The 18,829-nt window shown below is 54.5% G+C and overlaps 7 protein-coding genes across 7 annotated transcripts; 4 read left to right on the top strand and 3 right to left on the bottom strand.

Moving 5' to 3' along the window:
- Positions 1-153: 153 nt before the first annotated feature.
- On the top strand, positions 154-1,317 carry PG986_001573 (uncharacterized protein; the record flags this gene model as incomplete). Its single annotated transcript, XM_066837795.1, has 3 exons — positions 154-452; positions 569-587; positions 640-1,317. 3 exons carry the CDS (start codon positions 154-156, stop codon positions 1,315-1,317), a joined length of 996 nt encoding a protein of 331 aa, XP_066706688.1.
- Positions 1,318-1,942: 625 nt separating this feature from the next.
- PG986_001572 (glycolipid 2-alpha-mannosyltransferase) lies at positions 1,943-3,530 on the bottom strand (the record flags this gene model as incomplete). The annotated part of the gene is made up of 2 exons (XM_066837794.1): positions 1,943-2,284; positions 2,346-3,530. The coding sequence occupies 2 exons, from the start codon at positions 3,528-3,530 to the stop codon at positions 1,943-1,945; spliced, it is 1,527 nt and encodes a 508-aa protein (XP_066706687.1).
- A 3,429-nt stretch (positions 3,531-6,959) lies between these two features.
- Positions 6,960-8,867, top strand: PG986_001571 (uncharacterized protein; the record flags this gene model as incomplete). The annotated part of the gene is given in 6 exon segments (XM_066837793.1): positions 6,960-7,127; positions 7,145-7,519; positions 7,629-7,662; positions 7,809-8,095; positions 8,197-8,539; positions 8,644-8,867. 6 exon segments carry the CDS (start codon positions 6,960-6,962, stop codon positions 8,865-8,867), a joined length of 1,431 nt encoding a protein of 476 aa, XP_066706686.1.
- A 2,429-nt stretch (positions 8,868-11,296) lies between these two features.
- Positions 11,297-13,039, top strand: PG986_001570 (Aspercryptin biosynthesis cluster-specific transcription regulator atnN; the record flags this gene model as incomplete). Its single annotated transcript, XM_066837792.1, has 3 exons — positions 11,297-11,395; positions 11,475-12,889; positions 12,946-13,039. 3 exons carry the CDS (start codon positions 11,297-11,299, stop codon positions 13,037-13,039), a joined length of 1,608 nt encoding a protein of 535 aa, XP_066706685.1.
- Positions 13,040-13,366: 327 nt separating this feature from the next.
- PG986_001569 (uncharacterized protein) lies at positions 13,367-15,230 on the bottom strand (the record flags this gene model as incomplete). Its single annotated transcript, XM_066837791.1, has 7 exons — positions 13,367-13,623; positions 13,687-13,739; positions 13,813-14,095; positions 14,143-14,411; positions 14,485-14,575; positions 14,640-14,916; positions 14,985-15,230. The coding sequence occupies 7 exons, from the start codon at positions 15,228-15,230 to the stop codon at positions 13,367-13,369; spliced, it is 1,476 nt and encodes a 491-aa protein (XP_066706684.1).
- Positions 15,231-15,866: 636 nt separating this feature from the next.
- On the top strand, positions 15,867-17,078 carry PG986_001568 (uncharacterized protein; the record flags this gene model as incomplete). Its single annotated transcript, XM_066837790.1, has 1 exon — positions 15,867-17,078. One exon carries the CDS (start codon positions 15,867-15,869, stop codon positions 17,076-17,078), a length of 1,212 nt encoding a protein of 403 aa, XP_066706683.1.
- A 379-nt stretch (positions 17,079-17,457) lies between these two features.
- On the bottom strand, positions 17,458-18,576 carry PG986_001567 (uncharacterized protein; the record flags this gene model as incomplete). Its single annotated transcript, XM_066837789.1, has 1 exon — positions 17,458-18,576. The coding sequence occupies one exon, from the start codon at positions 18,574-18,576 to the stop codon at positions 17,458-17,460; it is 1,119 nt and encodes a 372-aa protein (XP_066706682.1).
- Positions 18,577-18,829: the final 253 nt, after the last annotated feature.

Here is an 18,829-nt window from a genome sequence, read left to right as displayed (position 1 = left end):
CCAGTATGTTTTCGCCAGCCTTTCACTTATACGAGGGGGAGTAAGCAACAAGTAAAGGAACAGGCCGTGGGACTTGCGTAACTATTCGAACCTGTGTCTAGGGGTAACCCAGCCCGGCAGATAACAAGGAGAGAGCAGACTTAAAAGTGCGGTATGGGCGCCGACCACAACATCTTCGGCTTCCGGCACGGCATCGCCGTGGCCCAGGCGGCCCTGTTCGCGGCCTCGCTGGCCTTTGGCATCTACTTCTACGGCCTCGGGCGCCTCGGCATCCCCCGCCGCAACGGCTGGTTCTGCGTCGGCGTCTTCTCCGTCTTCCGCCTCGTCGGCGCCGGCTGTGTGCTGAGCACGCTCGCCAACGATGACGACAGCGTCTGGGCCGGCGCCTTCGTGTGCGAGTCCTTTGGCATGGTCCTCATCGTCTTCCTGCTGCTGGAGCTGATGCAGCGGGCGTAAGTGTTTTTTTTTTCTTCTTTTTTCTTTCTTCCTTACTCTCCATGTCCCTCTCTTCTCAACCCTCTTGGCCGGTATCCTCCCCGAGCAAAATCGGTTGCTGACGAGCACGTAGAAACAACGCCGTGCCCACCGTCGACCCCCGCGCGTTCTACATCCCGCAGCTCCTGACCTGGGCCGACCTAGGCCTCGCCATCGCCGGCTTCGCCTCCGCCCGCGCGCCGCGAAAACGAGCACCCGCTGGCCCTGACGCCGCTGACGCGCGCGAGCTTCGGGCTCTTCACGGCGCTGCACCTCTGGATCGGCGGCATGGCGTACCTCCTCTCGTCCGGGCGCCGCGCGCAACGACGACGTGACGACGGGCAGCTCAGCTCCTCGGACGACGACGAGGGCGAGGGCGAGGGCGAGGGCGAGGGCGAGGGCGAGGGCGAGGGCGAGGGCGCGGGCGAAGTGTGCCAAGACCAGGGCTACTACAAGTTCCCCCGCGACGAGCGGCGCGCCCTCGGTTGCGCCGTCGTCTGCCTGCCCCTCCTCGCCGTCCGCGCCGCCTACTCGCCCGTGCTCCAGATCACGGGCGACATGGCCTGGAACGCGGTCAAGGGGCGGCCGGCGCCGTACCTGCTCATGACGTTCCTGCCGGAGCTGGTCATCATCTACGCGTGCGTGCTCACCATTATGAGGATCGCGCCGCCGCCGCCGCCCAAGGAGAAGAACAAAGAGAAGGAGGGGGCGAAGGAGAAGCAAGACAAGGAGAAGAACACCGCAAAGGGGATGATATTATCTTGGCTGTGGCCTTCGCGGTGGCGGCAGAGGAGGGTCGGTGGCTGTGGATATAGCGAATACTCCTCCCCTCCCCCAGGTTGACGGGGGAGAGGTACGGGGGTCACGGCCCCGACGTCTTGATGGAGAGCATCAGCCTCGTCCCATCGAGAAAAAAAGCAGCGTTTTCATTGACAGATAGAGGCAGGCAGCGTAAGCGGTCATGCAAGGATATTATGTACGATTCATATTAACACCTACTACTCTTCCATATACGCAAGTGTTTATCCGCCGGGCAACAACCAAAAAAACCAGTTTTCATTTCATTGTACATGCAACCCGGCCGTGGGGTAATCTTCGTAAGATGCCCCTTTCCTCCGTCCCACCCCTTTACCCACTGAGCCGCACAATGTTCTCTAGGTTGCGCCGCGCCCTTTCCCGAGACCATCGTTAATCGAAACAAGATGCTTCTGTAGCCACGATGCGTTTCATGAAGATACGCATTTGGGCACGAGAGCTCCATCGCACACATAGATGCAGGCCATATTCGTTTTGGCCGGTGGATTTGCACCCATGCCTCATTCCAGTGCGATATGTGCGGGTATGTAAGTACAGCCTGTGTATGTACTTTGAAGAGGAGTCGACTCGCTCGCAGACGAGACGGCATGGCGTTGGAAGATGAGGCCACCGCCTCGGGACTCCTTCTGTTTTGAGTGAAAAGGGGAGGCATTTAAGGGCTAGCCCAGCCACCAGCAACATCCACCCACTCGGCCAAACACGAACCTTCTTTGCCTTCGACGTCGACAATATCGGTATCACAGCGGCAGCGGCAGCCAACACCGTTCTCCTTCTCGGGATCCCAGCTCTCCCAGTACGCGTCCTCTTCCTCTCGCTTCTTGGGGTCGAGAGTGGTCTTCTCGAGGTACGGGGTACGGGGCAGTTGGCGGGAGGGCGCATTGGCGGGACAATGCTGGATGGTCGTGTGTCGGTAGCCGAAGTCACGGAAGTAGTGGATGTCGCGCGGGGCCAGAAGGACACCAGCAGCCAATGAATGGATAGGTGCGTCACCCCACTACAAGATGTGTTAGCTCATGTCTGTTTGCGCGCGACTAGGTGTTGTTCGTTTTACTTACTCGTTCCATCCAGAAGCCCCCGCTGCGATCCATCATTTCGAAAAAGTCTTCGTACTCCTTGCTGCGGAACCAGCTGAGGCGAGCGATTTCGAAGTTGGACCAGAAATGGCACATGTTGTAGGATTCGCCTTCCATAGCCTCGGGGTCGACTTCGGGCAGGCCGTTGTGGCCGGGATCGCTGCGCAGGATCTCTTCGGGAAGAGGAACCTTGCTTTGGTCCTCCTCCTTGGGCTTGTCCTCGGGCTTGTCGACAGGCTCGACAAACATTTCCCACAGCCCTTGCGACTTGATCTTGTTGAGACGCTTGTAGGCCGAGGCGTAGCGGAAAATGTTGGGGACTGTCTCGCGGAGCTCCTTGACGGCAATGGTGAAACCGTAGGTCTTGTTCTCCTTCTGCATCATGAGGAAAGGATCGTAGGTGATATCGCAGAAATACTTGATCTCGGGCTCCAGGCGCCAGTACCACTCGTACTTGGCAAGGAGCTCGTGCTTGTAGAAGAAACCAGAGTAGAAGCGGCACATAGCGTGGTAACTCTCGAGACCACCGTACATGACGGCGGCGTCTCCCTGCTTGGCAATGCCTTCCTTGGCAATCTTGGTATCGATCCATTCAGGGTATCCCCACATCTCCGGACCAACGCGACCGAATTCGCATTCGCCCGAGGTGTAGTTGCGGACAATGTCCTTGAAGGTCTGGTTGAATTCGCCGTCGTTCAGGAATACGTAGGGGTAGTGGTACCAGCGGTTGAAGTGACGCTCGATCGACTTGATGGACTGGATGACACCATCCAGTTCCTTGTTTCGGGCGAGGACCACAAAGGCAGCGTTGGCGCGGGGCTGGCTCGTGTCGGGCTGTAAGCAACCTTGGACGAAGACCTTGTCGTGCTCCTCGCTAATCTTGCGAATGGCGGGAGGCGCGCCAGCAGGCATCAGTATCCTGCCGGGCGAGCTGGGATGTCGGACAAACAGGACCAGAATGAGGATGAGGACGATGCAGGGGAACAGGACGACGACGCCGAGAGGGACAGATATGCTGGAGTTGCCCTTTAGCCGAAGCGGCCTCCTGAAGAAGTCTAGACGAGATCCAAGCCTGTTGGGTCTCGTGGGGCGCCCCTTCTCGTCATTCATGGGCAAGGACGGCGCCATGTTAGGCACGCGCTGGACAGCGCGGCGGAAGAGATCCATGATTATGGGTGTGCGCGAGGCTGACGGCTTCGGAAGGAAGTTTGTAGGTAAAAGAAGGCTCGCTCGTGCGGTATAGGACAGTCGTTAAATGGTCGTAATCGGATGCGAAGCTAATGGATGATGGATCTATGCTTCCAGAGGATGCGTCTCGATGCTTCTAATGATTTTCTGAATAGAAAATAAACATAGAGCCGGATGGGAGAGGGAGGCCAGTCGAGTAAGCAAGGCTGGCGATTAACAGGCGCGCCCAACAGCGAAAGTCCAATGCCGAAAGAGAGAAAAAAAAACCGAAGCCCCTATTCCAAAACGAAATAGGCCACGGGCACGGGAGGAAGAGGACTCGCGGGGTGCCGGGAAGTCTGTCTAGCCGAAGTTGTTCTTTCAATCGAATAAAGCTACGGTGGGAAGCTGCGACCGAATAAGGAGCGGCAAGGGGAAACCGCGTCCCTTGGGGAGAGACTGATGCTGCTGCTGCGTTGGTGAGCGTCGTTGTCAGGTCGAGAAATGGGAAGATAGCAAGCAGAAGGCTGATGAATTGGAGACTGTGAGACTTGAAGGGGTCGCTGGTCGAAGTTTTGCCAGTTTGGCCGCTCGGACGTAGGCGGGCAAGGCCAGGCCAGGCCAGGCCAGGCCAGCTGGGCCAAGTATGCTTAACCTAAGTATCGCTGCACTGCTTACCTATTTAATTGCTTGTTCCTTGGCTGATAACGGGTACGCGTCAGACAGCCTGCATCGGACCGTTGTCGGTCTGCACTGCAAGACAAGACTTGGTAGAGCGGCTTCAAATAAACCAGCAAGCGAGCAGTCAATCAATCGGACGGATCGGCTTGTCTGACGAAGAGAGCAGAACCCTTCTTCTCTCTTTCTTTCTCGATTGCGATGGGGATGGGGCGAAATGAGGAGACGTGGTAACAATATGCTGCTGCGATCAAGCAAATGGGTCACGTTGCGTGTAAGGCCAACCTAGAAAAAAAAATCCGAGAAGATGCCAGCGATGCGCGGCAAGAGGATGGAAAACCAACCAGGCTGGGCCCTTCAACCTTCCATGCTACCCAGTACCTACAGCCTCCAGGGGAGATGGTAACCTTATTAGGGGGTTAAGCAAGGACTTAGGGGGGGAGAGGGGGATCTGGCGGGCCAATTGAGATGCTAGTAAATGGGGGAAGAAGATAGCGTGCGCCCCTACAGCGTAGAGCGATCCACAGTATGCACTGCATTTGGTGCAAGTATACCTATTACTACGGTAGCCGTGGCTATACTTTGAGAAGTACTGTGCCTACCTGGCCATACTTTAGATACGTTCAGCGATTACCCAGGTAGTCTTTACATCGAGACTTCTGTATCCATACTGAACCAAGATATGATGCGAGATCATATCTCTCGTAACAATCTTTCGAAAAGATTGGCTAGGCTGGGTCTTTGCTCGTTCGTTCTCATACTGCCACACGCCCACCGTATGTGACCACAACGAATTAACATTGATGCGATTGATCAATGCCAAGACCCGGGGCGAGGAGAGGAGGCTGAGGGAAGTATGTAGCAGCAACCTGGAACCTTGGCAATGCAGAAAAAAGGAGATTGTAGATCTGTTCGAGACCTGGCTGCCTGGCCTGCTGGCTGGCAGCTGCTGGCACCCACCGGCTGCTGAGCGGAGGATGGACGGCCCCACTTCCCAAAGTCCCAATAACAAATTGTAGAATACTTATCCCGGAGCAGATTATGCGTGCATCGATGGCGACTCGTGTTGTTGTCGGCTTCTATTTCAAGTATGAGGCCGCATTACTCATGACCGCTGCTCTTTGGTTCTTCTAAGTATTAGGTAAGTACCTATACATGATTGGGCTCGGGCCGGAGGTGGTGAATCTAGTGTAAAGACACATCCATATGTACGCTTACAAGTTGAGATGCTGAGGCGAACAACAGAGCTTTAGATTTAGGTAGTGACCATAAGTGAACAGACAGATAATCTACTCGCCGTCTTGAATAGAGGACTCAAGAGAAGATCCGCCCTGGGAACTGCAGACTACTAATCACTCCGACCTTATCATGTATTTGTTCCATGGATCGCAGCAACCTTGGCAACGTCATATTCTTGCTAACCTGCGCGAAAACGTCGGCCCCATACTCCTGCAATAGGGCAACAATGTTGGAATGATATGCAGCCACCAGTGCGACGATCCATGGAGACTTCTCATTGCCATCGTGGCAAATAGTGTTATCAGGGTTCAGGGTCACGGCCTTGCACCAGCAAGTGTTTGTTGGTCTTCAGTGGCATATCAAATACAGGACCAGCCATGACGTTTTCTACCGAATTCGGATCAGCTACAGTTGCTATTCCGTTCAAACGATGGCGGTGGGATGAATCAAGAAGCACGGCTAAAACTTCTGGCCGGGTGAACTGGCAAGCAACTTCAACCACACATGAAAAGCCCTCCCGCCGGGAAATGTCCCAATCCTTTTCCATAAGGCTGCGTATCACAGCTTTGTCCATCATCTCTTGTAGCCTCGCTCTCTCTCTCTCTCTCTTTCACTGTCTGAAAATTGCCGATCTCGTTACATAGCTGCCGTTGGAGACCCAGGGATTGCATAAGCGAATTGATAGTATCGGCGGCGACACACGTGCGGGATTGGTCGGTGGGAAGTAGTCTACTCAAGGCCTGTGAAAAAGAAGTTGGGAATCTGGACAATGCCATACAAGTCGCTGATCTCCTTTTCTGATGCCCGATCGTCATCCTTGCCGCTTGAGTTGAGCCCAGCCGGCCAAGCTCCTCCCTGCATTGGGTAGAGGATCTGGCATAGCTGCAAGTGGCCAGCAGAGAAGAAACCCGCGAGATTCCGATCCATTGGGGGCAAGATGGAAATATGCAGAAGCTCATGATAGGAGTTGGTATTGTGAGGCGATATGTTCTGCGTGCAGCAATGCTGAGATCAAAATTGAGGTACGGGTTGTTGTTACTTACGTGCGCCATGACCCACAAACCGCCCGTCGTTGCTGCCCTCCATCGCTCACACTTGCCCACCCTCCTTACCGCTCGACTACACCTTGATCGTATATAGGTCCAGGTCCATAGTCACAATACCCGGACCCCCCTCGCTTCTGCATCTTGATAAGAATGCATGGGGGGGATGGATAGATGCCCACTTCCCGATCTGGTATGAGCTGGCTTGGTCCAGCCGGCCAGTAGACGGGAATAAGCGATTCGCCGTCAGGCCCGGAAGTGAAGCCGATATCTCCCATTCTCCTGGTCCACACACAACGCCCAGAGCATCTGCGTCCAAGAGACCCATGCCGTTCAACAGGCATGCCTCTCTTTTCGGACCACTCCCGACACTTCTGAAGCCGATGTCGCCCAATCGACCTAGTTCGGTGAAGCTGCTTAAAACGTCCTTTTTCAACATGGCACCGCAATCAACATATTTCTGCCAGACATGGCAGACGACACTATCCCAGGCGCCGTAGCCCCTGCGCTCTCGCGCTCGCATCAGGAGGCCGAAGCGGAAAAGGGCCCGGAAGTGGTTCCGATTACCGATGAGCCAGAACTGCCGTCGGACGGCAGCGTTCCATCCGTGCCGCCCTTCCCAAAGGACGACTCTTCGGTATACGACCGCTTCAGCCCCCGACGCAAAGCCGTATTCGTAGCCATATTGGCCTTTTGCGGCATTCTCTCCCCATATCCTCGACAGGGTCGTTGACGGCGGTGCCGCAGATCGCCGTGACGTTCCAGACATCCGGCAGCGTCGTCAACATCTCCAATGGGCTGTACACGGCGGCCATGGGGCTGTCGGCGCTCCTGTGCGGGTCCATTAGCACACTGTGTGGGCGGCAGGTCGTGCTGCTCAGCAGCGTCGTTTCGTTCTTCGTGTTCTCGTTGGGCACGGCGCTTGCGCCCAACTTGGCGGCATTCTTCGCCTTCCGGCTACTAAGCGGGTTCGGCGGCACTGGACCCCTGGTCATGGGCTCAGGATGTATCGGTGATCTGTTTAAACCTGTAGGTGACAGTTTGCAAAGGACAAGCATTGGGAGTTGATCAGAAAGATGCGCCTCTGCTCAACACAGCCGAAAGATAGGGAGAGGACTAACAAACCTGGCGAATGCAGACGGAGAGAGGAACGGCTCTAGGTTGGTTCATGAGTGAGTCATACGAGCATCACTTTAACCAACCATCTGGAGTACTCATATCCCATATTTAGGTGGAACGCTCATTGGTCCTGCTCTAGGTATGTTTTCGGCGTGTCCTTGTCTACGGCATCGAGTCCCCCAACTTACAATGTTTAAAGGCCCCTTGCTTGGAGGTGCCATTGTAACTTACACCAACTGGCGCGCAATTTATTGGCTGCAGACAGCCATGGCCGGACTGGCATCGCTGTTAGCTGTCGTGTTTATCCCAGAGACTATCCACCACAGACGATGGTCGTCCATCCCCAAGGAGAAAAGATTGCGCGCCGTGCTGAGCGCCATCAACCCTCTTCGCCTTGTCGTACTGTTTCAGAACTTGAAACTGGTCTGCGTGTCAATGGCTTCTTCGTCTTTGGTCTTCAACATGTACTCTTTTCTAGCACCAATCGTGAGCATCTCTTTCCCTTGCTGTTGGCTTCAGCCTGGGCGATAACACCGATCGGTGTACAAGTGATGCCCAGAAGACCCTGACCGATGATGATGTTACAGGTCTATGTAATAAATCCGCGCCTCAACCTCACGACGCCCCTCGAGTCCGGGCTCTTCTACCTAGCCCCTGGGTGCGGATACCTGGCAGGCACATTCTTCGGCGGACGCTGGTCAGACCACGTCGTCAAGAAGTGGATTTGGAAACGCGACGGGCATCGAAAACCCGAAGATCGCCTCCGCAGCGCGGTACCTTGGATGGGCTTGGGGATCCCGGGCTCCTTGCTCATCTACGGCTGGTGTCTCGAGTACAACCGTGGCGGCATCCCGGTCATTGTTATCTCCATGTTTGTTCAGGGTTTCTCTCAGCTGATGATCTTTCCTTCACTGAATACCTATTGCCTTGGTAGGTCTTACCAAATACCTCTCCTAACTGCCAAGACTCTGTAACTGCGACTGCAACTGCAACCCACATTCCATACATGCCCCTTTACTAACCATTTTTTACAGATGTGATACCATCACGATCCGCTGAGGTCTTGGCTGGAAATTACCTAATCCGGTATATCTTTGGTGCCATTGGCACGGCAGTCGTACTCCCAGCAGTCCATAGTATAGGAATCGGGGCTTTCAGCACGATCTCAGCTGGCTTTGTGCTCATGGCCTGTGGTTGGGTTATCCTGGTCATCCATGACGGAGCACTGCCATGGTCCAACAAACGGGGTGGGCACTGATATGAGGACCATCCGAAGCGCGATTGCTTAAAAATAGATATGGCTGCTGAGGTTTTCGGTAGGTCCGATGCCACTGTAAAGTAAGGCGACATTATACGGGTGGCATGGACTAGTTTATTGCTGCTAGAGAGAATGTTGAAAAAATGGCATTCTCATTGCCTCAAATTGATCGGAATCGGCCTGATTCTTCTGGCCGCTGACATGGAAGTGGCGTCAACCTACCGGCGCACAGCGAGTCATCGTCCGAGATAGTGGCGTCTAGCTACCGCAACTATAGCGTGAGGTTTGACTTCAAGCCCGCCATTCAAAAGGAAGCCGTTATGTACTTGCAGGAAGAAATCGTGAAGCTGGGCACATCAGGTAACGTTGCTCCTGTGCGTATTGACTAGAATAGGCAACACTATGCGCTCGCCCTTTCCTACACACCGAGTGAGGAAGTAGCGAGCAAACGCCGGAAGGGCGGCGCCCGCCGATTGAGTTGCGCTACTGTGATACACGATGTGCAATGCAAGCCTGCCCACGTCAGGCGTCAATAGTTGTGGGCGAGCCCGCGAAACGCCTGGGAGTTCAATTAGAGTTTTGTTTAGGGGGGTACACGGATACGGGCCGTCAGATGGTGCCAAAGGTTTGCTTGCTGTATACCTACATGTAGGTAAGTCGGTATCGATCTAGATTCTACCCAGATGCGATGACGGAGACGAGAGGCTCACAGCACTACGTTACGCTCTCTTTCCAGCATATGACATATCTTGTGCTTAGTAGCTGGAATCTGCATGCTGCTACTGCACTGCACCCGGGTTACTAAGCCCCCGTAACATGCGGTCTGCTTCCAGAGTCAGAGGCAGTGCTTGAGGTCTTGGCGGGGAGGTGGTAATTGGTTGACGGCAATGCAGCTCATCTCGAAATCAAGATTCGACTCCGGCATGTCTGACCTCCTGTCAAGAGCAACCACTGGGTAGTTCCGTGGGTGGAAACAGTTTCGAATACCTACACGGGGAAGCACGCGGGTGCCTTCTTTCGTGTCCGGTTCGCTGGTATAGCAGCCCTGCAAGGCAGATTCGCGAGCTGTACGGCGGTCTGTTGCTCCATTTTCTAGGAGTCTGCCCGCGTAACGCACGACAACGGGGTATCATGTGGTGTGGAAACCCAGATCTTCAGGGTCCGTCCCGAAATGCAAACGTGGCGTTTGAAACAGAGTGACACCTCGCCGCCAGCGGGCCACCACAAGGGATTGAATTGGTTCTGTGCGTGTCGAGTCTTCAGCTTGTGGCGTATAAGTTGGATGATTCATTTTGCATCACGCCAAGGACCATTTTGACGCAGAAGCTGCGGCGCGGGGTCACTCAACTTCATTTCTTCAGGTATGTATGTATGTCCATATTGTATGTAACATTAGATAGCTAGCCGGCTCCCGGTCAGTCACAGCTGCTTCAGGTTAAACACATCAACATCTCCTCGGAACTCTACCAAAAGTCGGTAAGGAATCCTGGAGGCAATATGGAGCCACGTATAGACGCATGTTTGATACGTTGTGTTGATACGGCTCCTATCGAACGATCGTCGAACACCACGTCATTTGAACCTCCAGGGCTTGCTGTTGCTGTTGGTGTCTGTCAGATGTGTCGATGCCAATACGCCTCTTCGGAGATGCGCGATGCAACGGGGCAGAATCGGGACTAACGGCTGCATTGGGAGCGTCAGCACTTGCTCTCGAGGCTTGATGCCATTGCTGCGCGGCCAACTGTGTTGGGCGCCCTTCAGCCGGCATGGTTGGCCGCTCCCTAGCATGGGCTTGCACCATTGCCATGTTCCCTCTGCCGTGTATCATTGGCCACGGCCTCTCCCAGGATTGTTGCTCTCCAGGGTCGTCGGTTCTAGACCCATGCCACAAACAGTCAGGTGGGGCTGCTATACATAATCCATCCCGCATCTTTCGACGCTCGTCTCTCGTCTCTCCCGCTCCCAGGTTCTCTCCGGGCTTATTAGCCTCGGCGTTTGTTCTCTCTCAAGGTAGCATTCCCGACAACTCCATTGCATACGCGCTGGAAGCACCAACGCAGCTCTGGCCGGTTGTCGCTGGTATAAGGGGGCCTGCCGATCTGACGCGTGGAGACGACGAAGGAAGGAGCCGCAGTACATGCCAGTTAGGCTACTGCTTACTTCTTCTTCTTAGGAGCCACCCACAGCGCCTGCCTTACCAGTCACATAACAACGTCTTTGAGGCTGAATCCACCTTGCCACCCTCTTCATATTTCCACTTCACTTTTGTTCTTCTTCTTTCCCAAGTTGCACATCACCCTGATCTCATCGGGCTAATACAGCACTCCTGATTGACTGACCCAAACTCCCGGGCCGCGGCCAAGACATACACGTCGTGAATCGTGGCCACTCAGCGAGACCTAACGGTTAGCATCTCTGCCCATCTCAACATGACTGCGCCGCTCGTGCCTCGGAAACGCGCAAGCAAGCCCAAAGTCCGGACGGGCTGTGATACCTGTAAGAAGGTTGGTCCCTATCGTGATGCCCTCGTGCGCGAGGCAAAAAGACAAGCCTGCCAACCGAACACTTGAAAGGCGCAAGGGAGCGTGTTGCTGATTCTGGGCTTAGAGGCGGGTCAAATGCGATGAGCGGAAACCTAAATGTCTTCGCTGCGAGAAGCTCAACCACAATTGCGCCTACGCAGCAGGCTCGGAAGTCAAGTCGCCCAAAGAGTCATCGCCGGACTCCTGCAGACCATCGCCAGTGCGCGAGACTGGCGCTATGTTCTACCAACCCAGATGTTACAATTTGAACTCGAGAGAGGGGCTCTACTTCGAGCTCTACCAAAATAACGTTGCCAAAAAGCTGGCGTATCCGGAATTATGGTACCGGTCAGTACTAAGAGAGAGCGTGAGGGACAAGACGATCCGGCACAGCGTCATCGCCATCGGCGCACTTGCGCAAGCGGGTTTGGAACATGCGGCGCGTACGAGCTCGAGACAGGCGCCCCAGCGCACCTTGTCATTGGAGCTGATCCGAAGCGCACATTACCGTCAAGCTATTCAGAACTACACCCAAGCTCTCTCGACGTTTCGCAATCGAGTAGAGATGGAGGGCGGGTCGACACCACCGCGCACTGTCATCATCGCGACCTTGTTGTTTTTGTTGTTCGAACAGATGCAGGACAACTCGGATGCTGTACAGCAACTGACAGGGAACGTCATTGCCATGCTCCGTGGGAGTCTCATTACATTTCGAGCAAATGGAACCGACGAGTCCCTGGTCGCGGCCGAGATAGATGATGAAGGGGTGAAGGAAGCGGAAATGGTCCTACCGCGAATGTTGACGACAAGCCTTTCCAGCTGTGAGGTGCATCCTGCCCTGTATCAGGTTGCGCTACAAATACATGTCGATCCACACGATACTGAGGTACCGGAGAAAGGGGCGTCACGATTACATATCAAACGACTCTGGGATCGGATGATTACACGCCTTACTCTATACACGATCCGCGGCCGTGCAGCTCTGTCAAATCAAGCTACCAACCTGGACGGGTACCGGGAAGGCCAAAGGATATTCCTCAATCGGCTTGAGAAGTGGAAAGAATTGATGATGGCCATGCAAGAACAAGAATTGGATATCCAGTTCCAACTGACAGTCAAGGTACTTCTGTGCGCCATTCACATCGCCGAAGTATACGTGTCCTGCTTTCTGGACGAGACAGATCAGTTGTGGGACGACTTCACCGGCCACTACGAGCAGATAATCGAGATCACCGAGTCTATTTTCGATGTGCTTCCGCCCAGCTTCGACGGCTGGCCCATGTATGATTACAGCCTACCTCCCATTATTCACTGCGTGCTGCAGAAGTGCCGCGATCGGGCGCTACACCGTCGAGCGGCCGTCGTCTACCAGAAACTGTCGCAGAACGAGAGAAGCCTAGGGCTCGGGCTCATCACGCGTGATGCGTCCGACGATGTCGTCAATGACTGGGCGAGTGAGGTCACGACCGAGGACGGGGAGAGCGCCGTGTCCTCGCCAGGGTCCGAGTCGAGCCTGATCCTGGAGGCGATGAAGACGGCGCGCTCCGATAGTGGAGGTTCTTCATGGTCGACGCCATCGCCGGCATCGTCGTCGTCGCCAATGTCAGTGATGATGACGCAGCAGCTGCCGATACGGCATGGTCTGCATAATAAGCTTTGTATGGGGGATTGTTGTTTAAGAACTGCTTTTCTCGCCGGGTCCTTGGTTCACTAGATCGGACGTCAGCATTCTATAGACAAATTGAACAATTTGTTAAACACGGTTTATGGTCTACTCGCTGGGATCACAATCCTAGTAAGGGCGTTGCAATTTAACTACTGGTATCGGGTCATATGTTTTCAGTGGTCGATCGCATGTCTATTTATCACTACCATGTACCGTCACCCTTTATCTTTAATCGAAGTACGGTCGGCATAGCCTGTATCCTCAACCGGCGAGCGACCCATTCCGCATGTGCCTGCGAAAGAGATGGTCTGTTAGATCTGGTACTTGAAGTCCGGTTCTCGGTCGGTATAATACGCATCGGACTGCGAGCGGTACCCGTCATCCAGCAGCTGCTCCTTGCGGTCCTGCCGTCTGATGTAGATAAAGCGAATGATCCACCACATGCACCATGCGAAGCCAAGACAGCCCAGCGACCAGGCGTGCCCAAGGGTATAAGCAGGCGCCGCGGTTGAATAGTAGATCTGACCCGACACGACACCACCGATATTGGTCAGAGTGAGCAGGATGCCTGGGAAGCCGAGTTAATCTACGTTCGATGTTCAATGCGTAGTGGATAGGGGGCGAGTTTTACCTAAGCTAGCTGCCCGTTTTCCGTCAGGGGCGCAATTGCCTGAGAGCCATGCACTGCAACGTACATATCCGTTAGGACAATGAGACACCAAGAGCGATGAACAAGAAATGGTCAATTCCCTCTTACATGTTTCCGCCGGTGCATAGGTAGCAGGCGGTGGCGACGAGGTACGTCGCAAAGTAACGCACGGCGGCAGGGACGTTGCAAAGGAGGATCGCGTACCCGGCGATTCCGAACGGGGCGCAGAGAATGAGCGGGAGAAAGCGAACCGTGTACCGGTCCGACAGGTACGCGCCTATTGCGTACAGTATGGCGCCCCAGAGGTTGACGGGGATCACCAAGTACTGGGCCTGCACGGTGGAGTAGTGAAAGCCATCCTTGATGATGATGGGGAGGAAGGTGCCGAAGCCTGCGCCATAAGTAAGTAAGTGACCAAGTCATTGGAACGTCGGATACAGTTCAGGAACTTGCCGTAGAGGATCGTGACGACGGCGATCTGGGTAAAGCCGTGGAGCCAGCTCTTGATGTCCTTGGCAGCCTCCTTGATGTCGTTTCGGTCGTAATGGCCAGACCCCCCGCTGTAGGCATTCGTTTCCTCTGCGCGCAGTCTCATGAGGTCCTTCTCTTCCTCGTTCAGGAAATAGGCTGTCTCGTAGTCCTTTGGGACTAAGAAGACGCACAGAAAGGCCCATACCACTGTTATGATGCCTTCTATGATGTACAGCCTACGGCGCAGTTGTTTTCCTGGTCAGCATAGCAAGACACAACAGCGACCTGGGGTTATATTGAACATCATACCATCGCCAACCGGCGAGCCCTTGAACGCCGTTCATACTCAGCATGGCCCACGCCAGCAGGCCGCCAAAGGCACCCGAAAGTGCAGATGCAACTAGCCTGTGGTCAGCGTATACACTGCACTTCGATCGGAGAGGATCACATGAGATCCGACCTACTGAAAAGATATGCAACACGGACTGCCAGCTCTTCACGCTTATACCAATTGCACAAAAGCAGTGTCATAGCAGGAAATTGACATCCTTCAAAGAAGCCCAGCAGTATGCGTGTCACGATCAGTGGGCCAAAGGACTGGACGAATCCTGTACAGAGGCACACGACTCCCCAGCAGAAGGTGATCAGGGGGATGACGCGATTGAACTGGAGCCGTTTGACGAAGATGGAGGTCGGAAATTCTGCAAGGATGTAGAATACGTAAAAGACTGAAACGGCCGCCTGCGTCTGTAAGTGAAACGAGAAAATAAGAAAAAAAGAAAAAGCAAAAGAAAGGGGGCGTCACATACATTGAGATCGGAGCCCTTGAGGCCGAGATCATCCGTCATCCCTTGGGTGGCTGCAAACCCGATGTTGCCGCGGTCGAGGTAACTAATGAGCATCAAAAGCATCATGGCCGGCGCGATGAAGCCATCCAGCTTCCTGACGAGGGCCTTTTTCTTTCGCTGCCTCTCGGCATCGCTCAGGGCCAGGCCCCGCTCCGCCGGTAGATCTTGATGATCTACGTTGATCTTCTCGTCGGATGAGAGAGCCATGTTCTGTTTGTACGACTTGAGTGAGATATAAGTCGAGGAAGAACACGCAAGAAATGGAAGCGAAACCTCTTGATATTATCGCGAAACTTGGTCAGTGTAGTATACGCAGTAGCACAGCGCACGGGAGGCCCGGAGGTTCCTCGTAGCAGCCATGGAATATTCAGCTACACGTGCCTCACCGACTACGACGAGGCTACCACGCCGACAAGCATGATCTTGCCGGGAACCCGCATCTGAGGTGAGACAGACCCCGTCATTGTCCTCGTTTTTGAAAATTGGCTCGCTGGATTGGGCGTTTGTGCAGCATGCATCTTTATACAAAAGGGCGAAGATCGCCATGCGCCTAGTGGGGAGGAATGCCCAAGGGGTAAAATGCCGTAAGCCATGCGATGTTCGTGTAGTTGCTAAACGAGTATGGTAGAGGCAGGACTTTCCGAAACTTGGAGTATAAAAAGTTTCAGAGCGATTTTCATTGGGGAAAGATGTCATCTTGAGGATGAGATCAAACACTTGGCGCTCGGTAGTTGATTGACTGGATGCTGACTCGATACCAAAGGTCTGAGCCAGGGGGTTTTGGACAAGCTTTTATCATTCACGGTCTGGTCAGGTCAGCACCCATTGTGCTAACGTTCCAACATGCTGGCTCTTCTGATTGCTATTTTTGTATTATCTAATAAAACATATCCAGTTGAGTATATCGTTCTTCGACTCGAACAGTGCAACATCCAAAGCCATGACGCCGCCGCCCCTACCTCCTACAGTGAGCCTCTCCGCTCTCAGGGCGGGCCACCTGACCCTCCCCGAGCATCTCTTCGTCACAGATGCCGACCCGGAAAGACGCAACACGGTCCCCTCTCTCGCGTTCCTGATCCGCCACGCGCCGTCCAAGACCAACCTCGTCTTCGACCTCGGCGTCAAGCGCGACCTGTCCGGCTACGCCCCCGCGATGGCGCCGCACATCGCCGCGCGCCAGCCCGCGGGCGCGGGCGCGGACGCGGAGGACGACGCGGCCGCCAGCCTCCGAAGGGGGGGGGCGGCCTCGACCCCGCGACGGAGGTCGACTTCGTCGTCCTCAGCCACGTCCACTGGGACCACGTCGGCACGCCGGCGGACTTCGGGGCCGCGACCTTCCTCGTCGGCAGCGGCACGCTCGAGGTCCTGAGGAATGGCGCCGGGCCGCGATACCCGGGCGAGCTTTTCAGGAGTGGCGAGCTGCCGTGGGATCGGACGCTGGAGCTTCCTCCCGTTCCGGGATTACGGGTAAATGGTGGTGCTGGCGGCTATTACGAGACGCACGCGCCGAGACATATGCCGATGCCTAAGGGATCCCGCGCGAAGCTACCACCACGGAGTCCTTCTTCTGAGGCTGCTGAGGGGAGAGAACGGGGAGCAAGCTGCGCGTGGAAGCCCCTAGCAGGCTTCCCGCACACTCTTGATCTATACGACGACGGTTCGGTCTACGTCGTCGACTCCCCTGGCCATATCTACGGCCACGTCAACTTGTTGGTGCGTGCGAGCGATGATAAGTATGTCTATCTCGGCGGCGACTGTTGTCATGACCCTCGGCTTTTGGCTGGCGAGAAGGAGTTCGCCGAGTATCTCGACAACCAGGGAGGGGTGCGCAGCGTACATACGGATACGGCGGTGGCGAGGACTACGCTGGACGGTATCAAAAGGTTTGCCGAGACGGGAATTGAGCTTGAGGGGGGAAATTCGAGGTCGAAGTTGTCGTGGCGCATGATGCGGCGTGGGCGGAGAGAAATAGGGGTCGGTTTTGGCCTGGCACATTCTGAGCCACACGCACACCTAAGGAAAACATCTCATGGGTCATTTAGCAAGCTTCTGTGATGTAGTACAATAGCATCGAGATAACATGCATGTGAAGGCTAGGAGAATGCAAATGCATAAAGGGGTACATATGTCTAAAAGGTCTTGTCTATCTCAATGAAGGGTTTCACAGACGATATCGATATTGCGATACACTCACTATTTCACTGCAAATATTTATTATATATATACAACCTGGTATGCATCTTTAGGTATACATATTTGGGGTTTGTGTCCAGAGTTCTACCACTTTCCTTCGCTGGGCTGGCTGCACCAAGTGCCATGATTCTCTCGTAATCTTTCTAACTGAACGCCTCATGTAGCTTCTTCTTTGTTGCGTGGAAACCATACCATAGAAACCGTGATTATAATGACCATGATGCAAACTAAGTTGCAGCCTTCATGCCATGGTGCAACTTGACCTGTTCCACCCTGAAGGTTTGGGCTCGACGGGCTTAAGCTTGGGGAACTGCCCGAACTGTCTCTGTACAGACGTGATACGAGTAGCCATAACTCGCTCTACTCCCCGGTCGCCAAGTGCCACCCATCGACCTATGAGGTTCTGGGTATCACCACGGTTTAGACCCATTGGCCTATAAGTAGGAGAGGCAGCGTACTCGAGCTCAGCGCGCACACATTTCCGCAGGAATCGATAATCCTCCGAAGCCAGCACCTGCTCGTCGGGGACTTGGATATCCTTGGTGGCCGACGCGGGGACTGCCACGTGCCCCCCACGGAACGTCACATCGCCCACTTCCTGGAAGAAACAATGGGCCGCAAAATGACGATTCTCGTAGGAGAAATCTCCTCCTTGCAACTTGGGCATCATGGAATCGAATATAGAGGGGACATGATAGCAAGGGATGGGCTCAAGATGAATCGAGAGGCGGGACAGCTGTGGCAGCGAGTCCAGGAATTGGTCGATGTTGTGTTCCGTATACCCGGCCAGCGCCCAGAACCCCATGCGCAGGTGACCAATAGACCCGAGGACTACCAGGCTGTTATGGAGAGTCCTCGAGTTGTTCTCTTCTTCCAGTTCCGACATCCAGTCACAGAATAACGGGAGATGCCCGCTGTGGCTCTGGTTAAACTCGAAGTTGAAAATCCACTCATCAGCTTCAGGACACAACCATACTCTCGTCATATCCATCCGGCCGAGCGTATATCGTTTCCAAGGCTCGACCATGCAGGGTGCCGGCGTGAACACCTTCATGAGGATGTATGTCGTAAAACAGCAATTGGCTTCCCTGCTGGCCATCCGAAGGTCCATAATGTATTGGTCTCGCAATGGCTCGGCGACAGAAGGCGTACTCCTTCTGTCTCTTTTGGTCACAACGGCGCCGCCGTCCTTGGCATCTCGGAGCAGAAGCTCCCAGTTTTGGGGACCTTCTTTGGCGATCTCGAGGAAGGCCTGTTCCCAGATGATGAACCGGAGTTCTGGAGGCAAGAGTGGGAATTGATGGAAAGTGGCTGGAGGACTGTGACTCGCTCCAGACTGGGCGATAGCAATGTTGGCCATCTCGTCACGGTGACCTTGGCTTATGGCGACAATATTATAATTTCGTAGTGAATGTGTGGTGAGCTCGAGTGCTGCTCTGTCTCAATCGTAGCCCACGAGAAATATGGTCTCAATATGATCCTCTTATAGAGAAGTATACTGGTGGAAAGAGGAAAGGGAACAAGAGTGTTTGGCAAATAGAGATGAACGACATGCCAGTCTGGGCGAAGGCCCGAAATATAAAGGCACAAGGCACCCATCTCCGATATGTAAA

This window comes from Apiospora aurea (genome assembly GCF_038362705.1).
Source record: "Apiospora aurea strain CBS 24483 chromosome Unknown utg000001l_segment0_segment0, whole genome shotgun sequence".
Lineage (NCBI taxonomy): Eukaryota > Fungi > Ascomycota > Sordariomycetes > Amphisphaeriales > Apiosporaceae > Apiospora > Apiospora aurea.
This window is presented reverse-complemented; position numbering and strand designations above follow the sequence as displayed.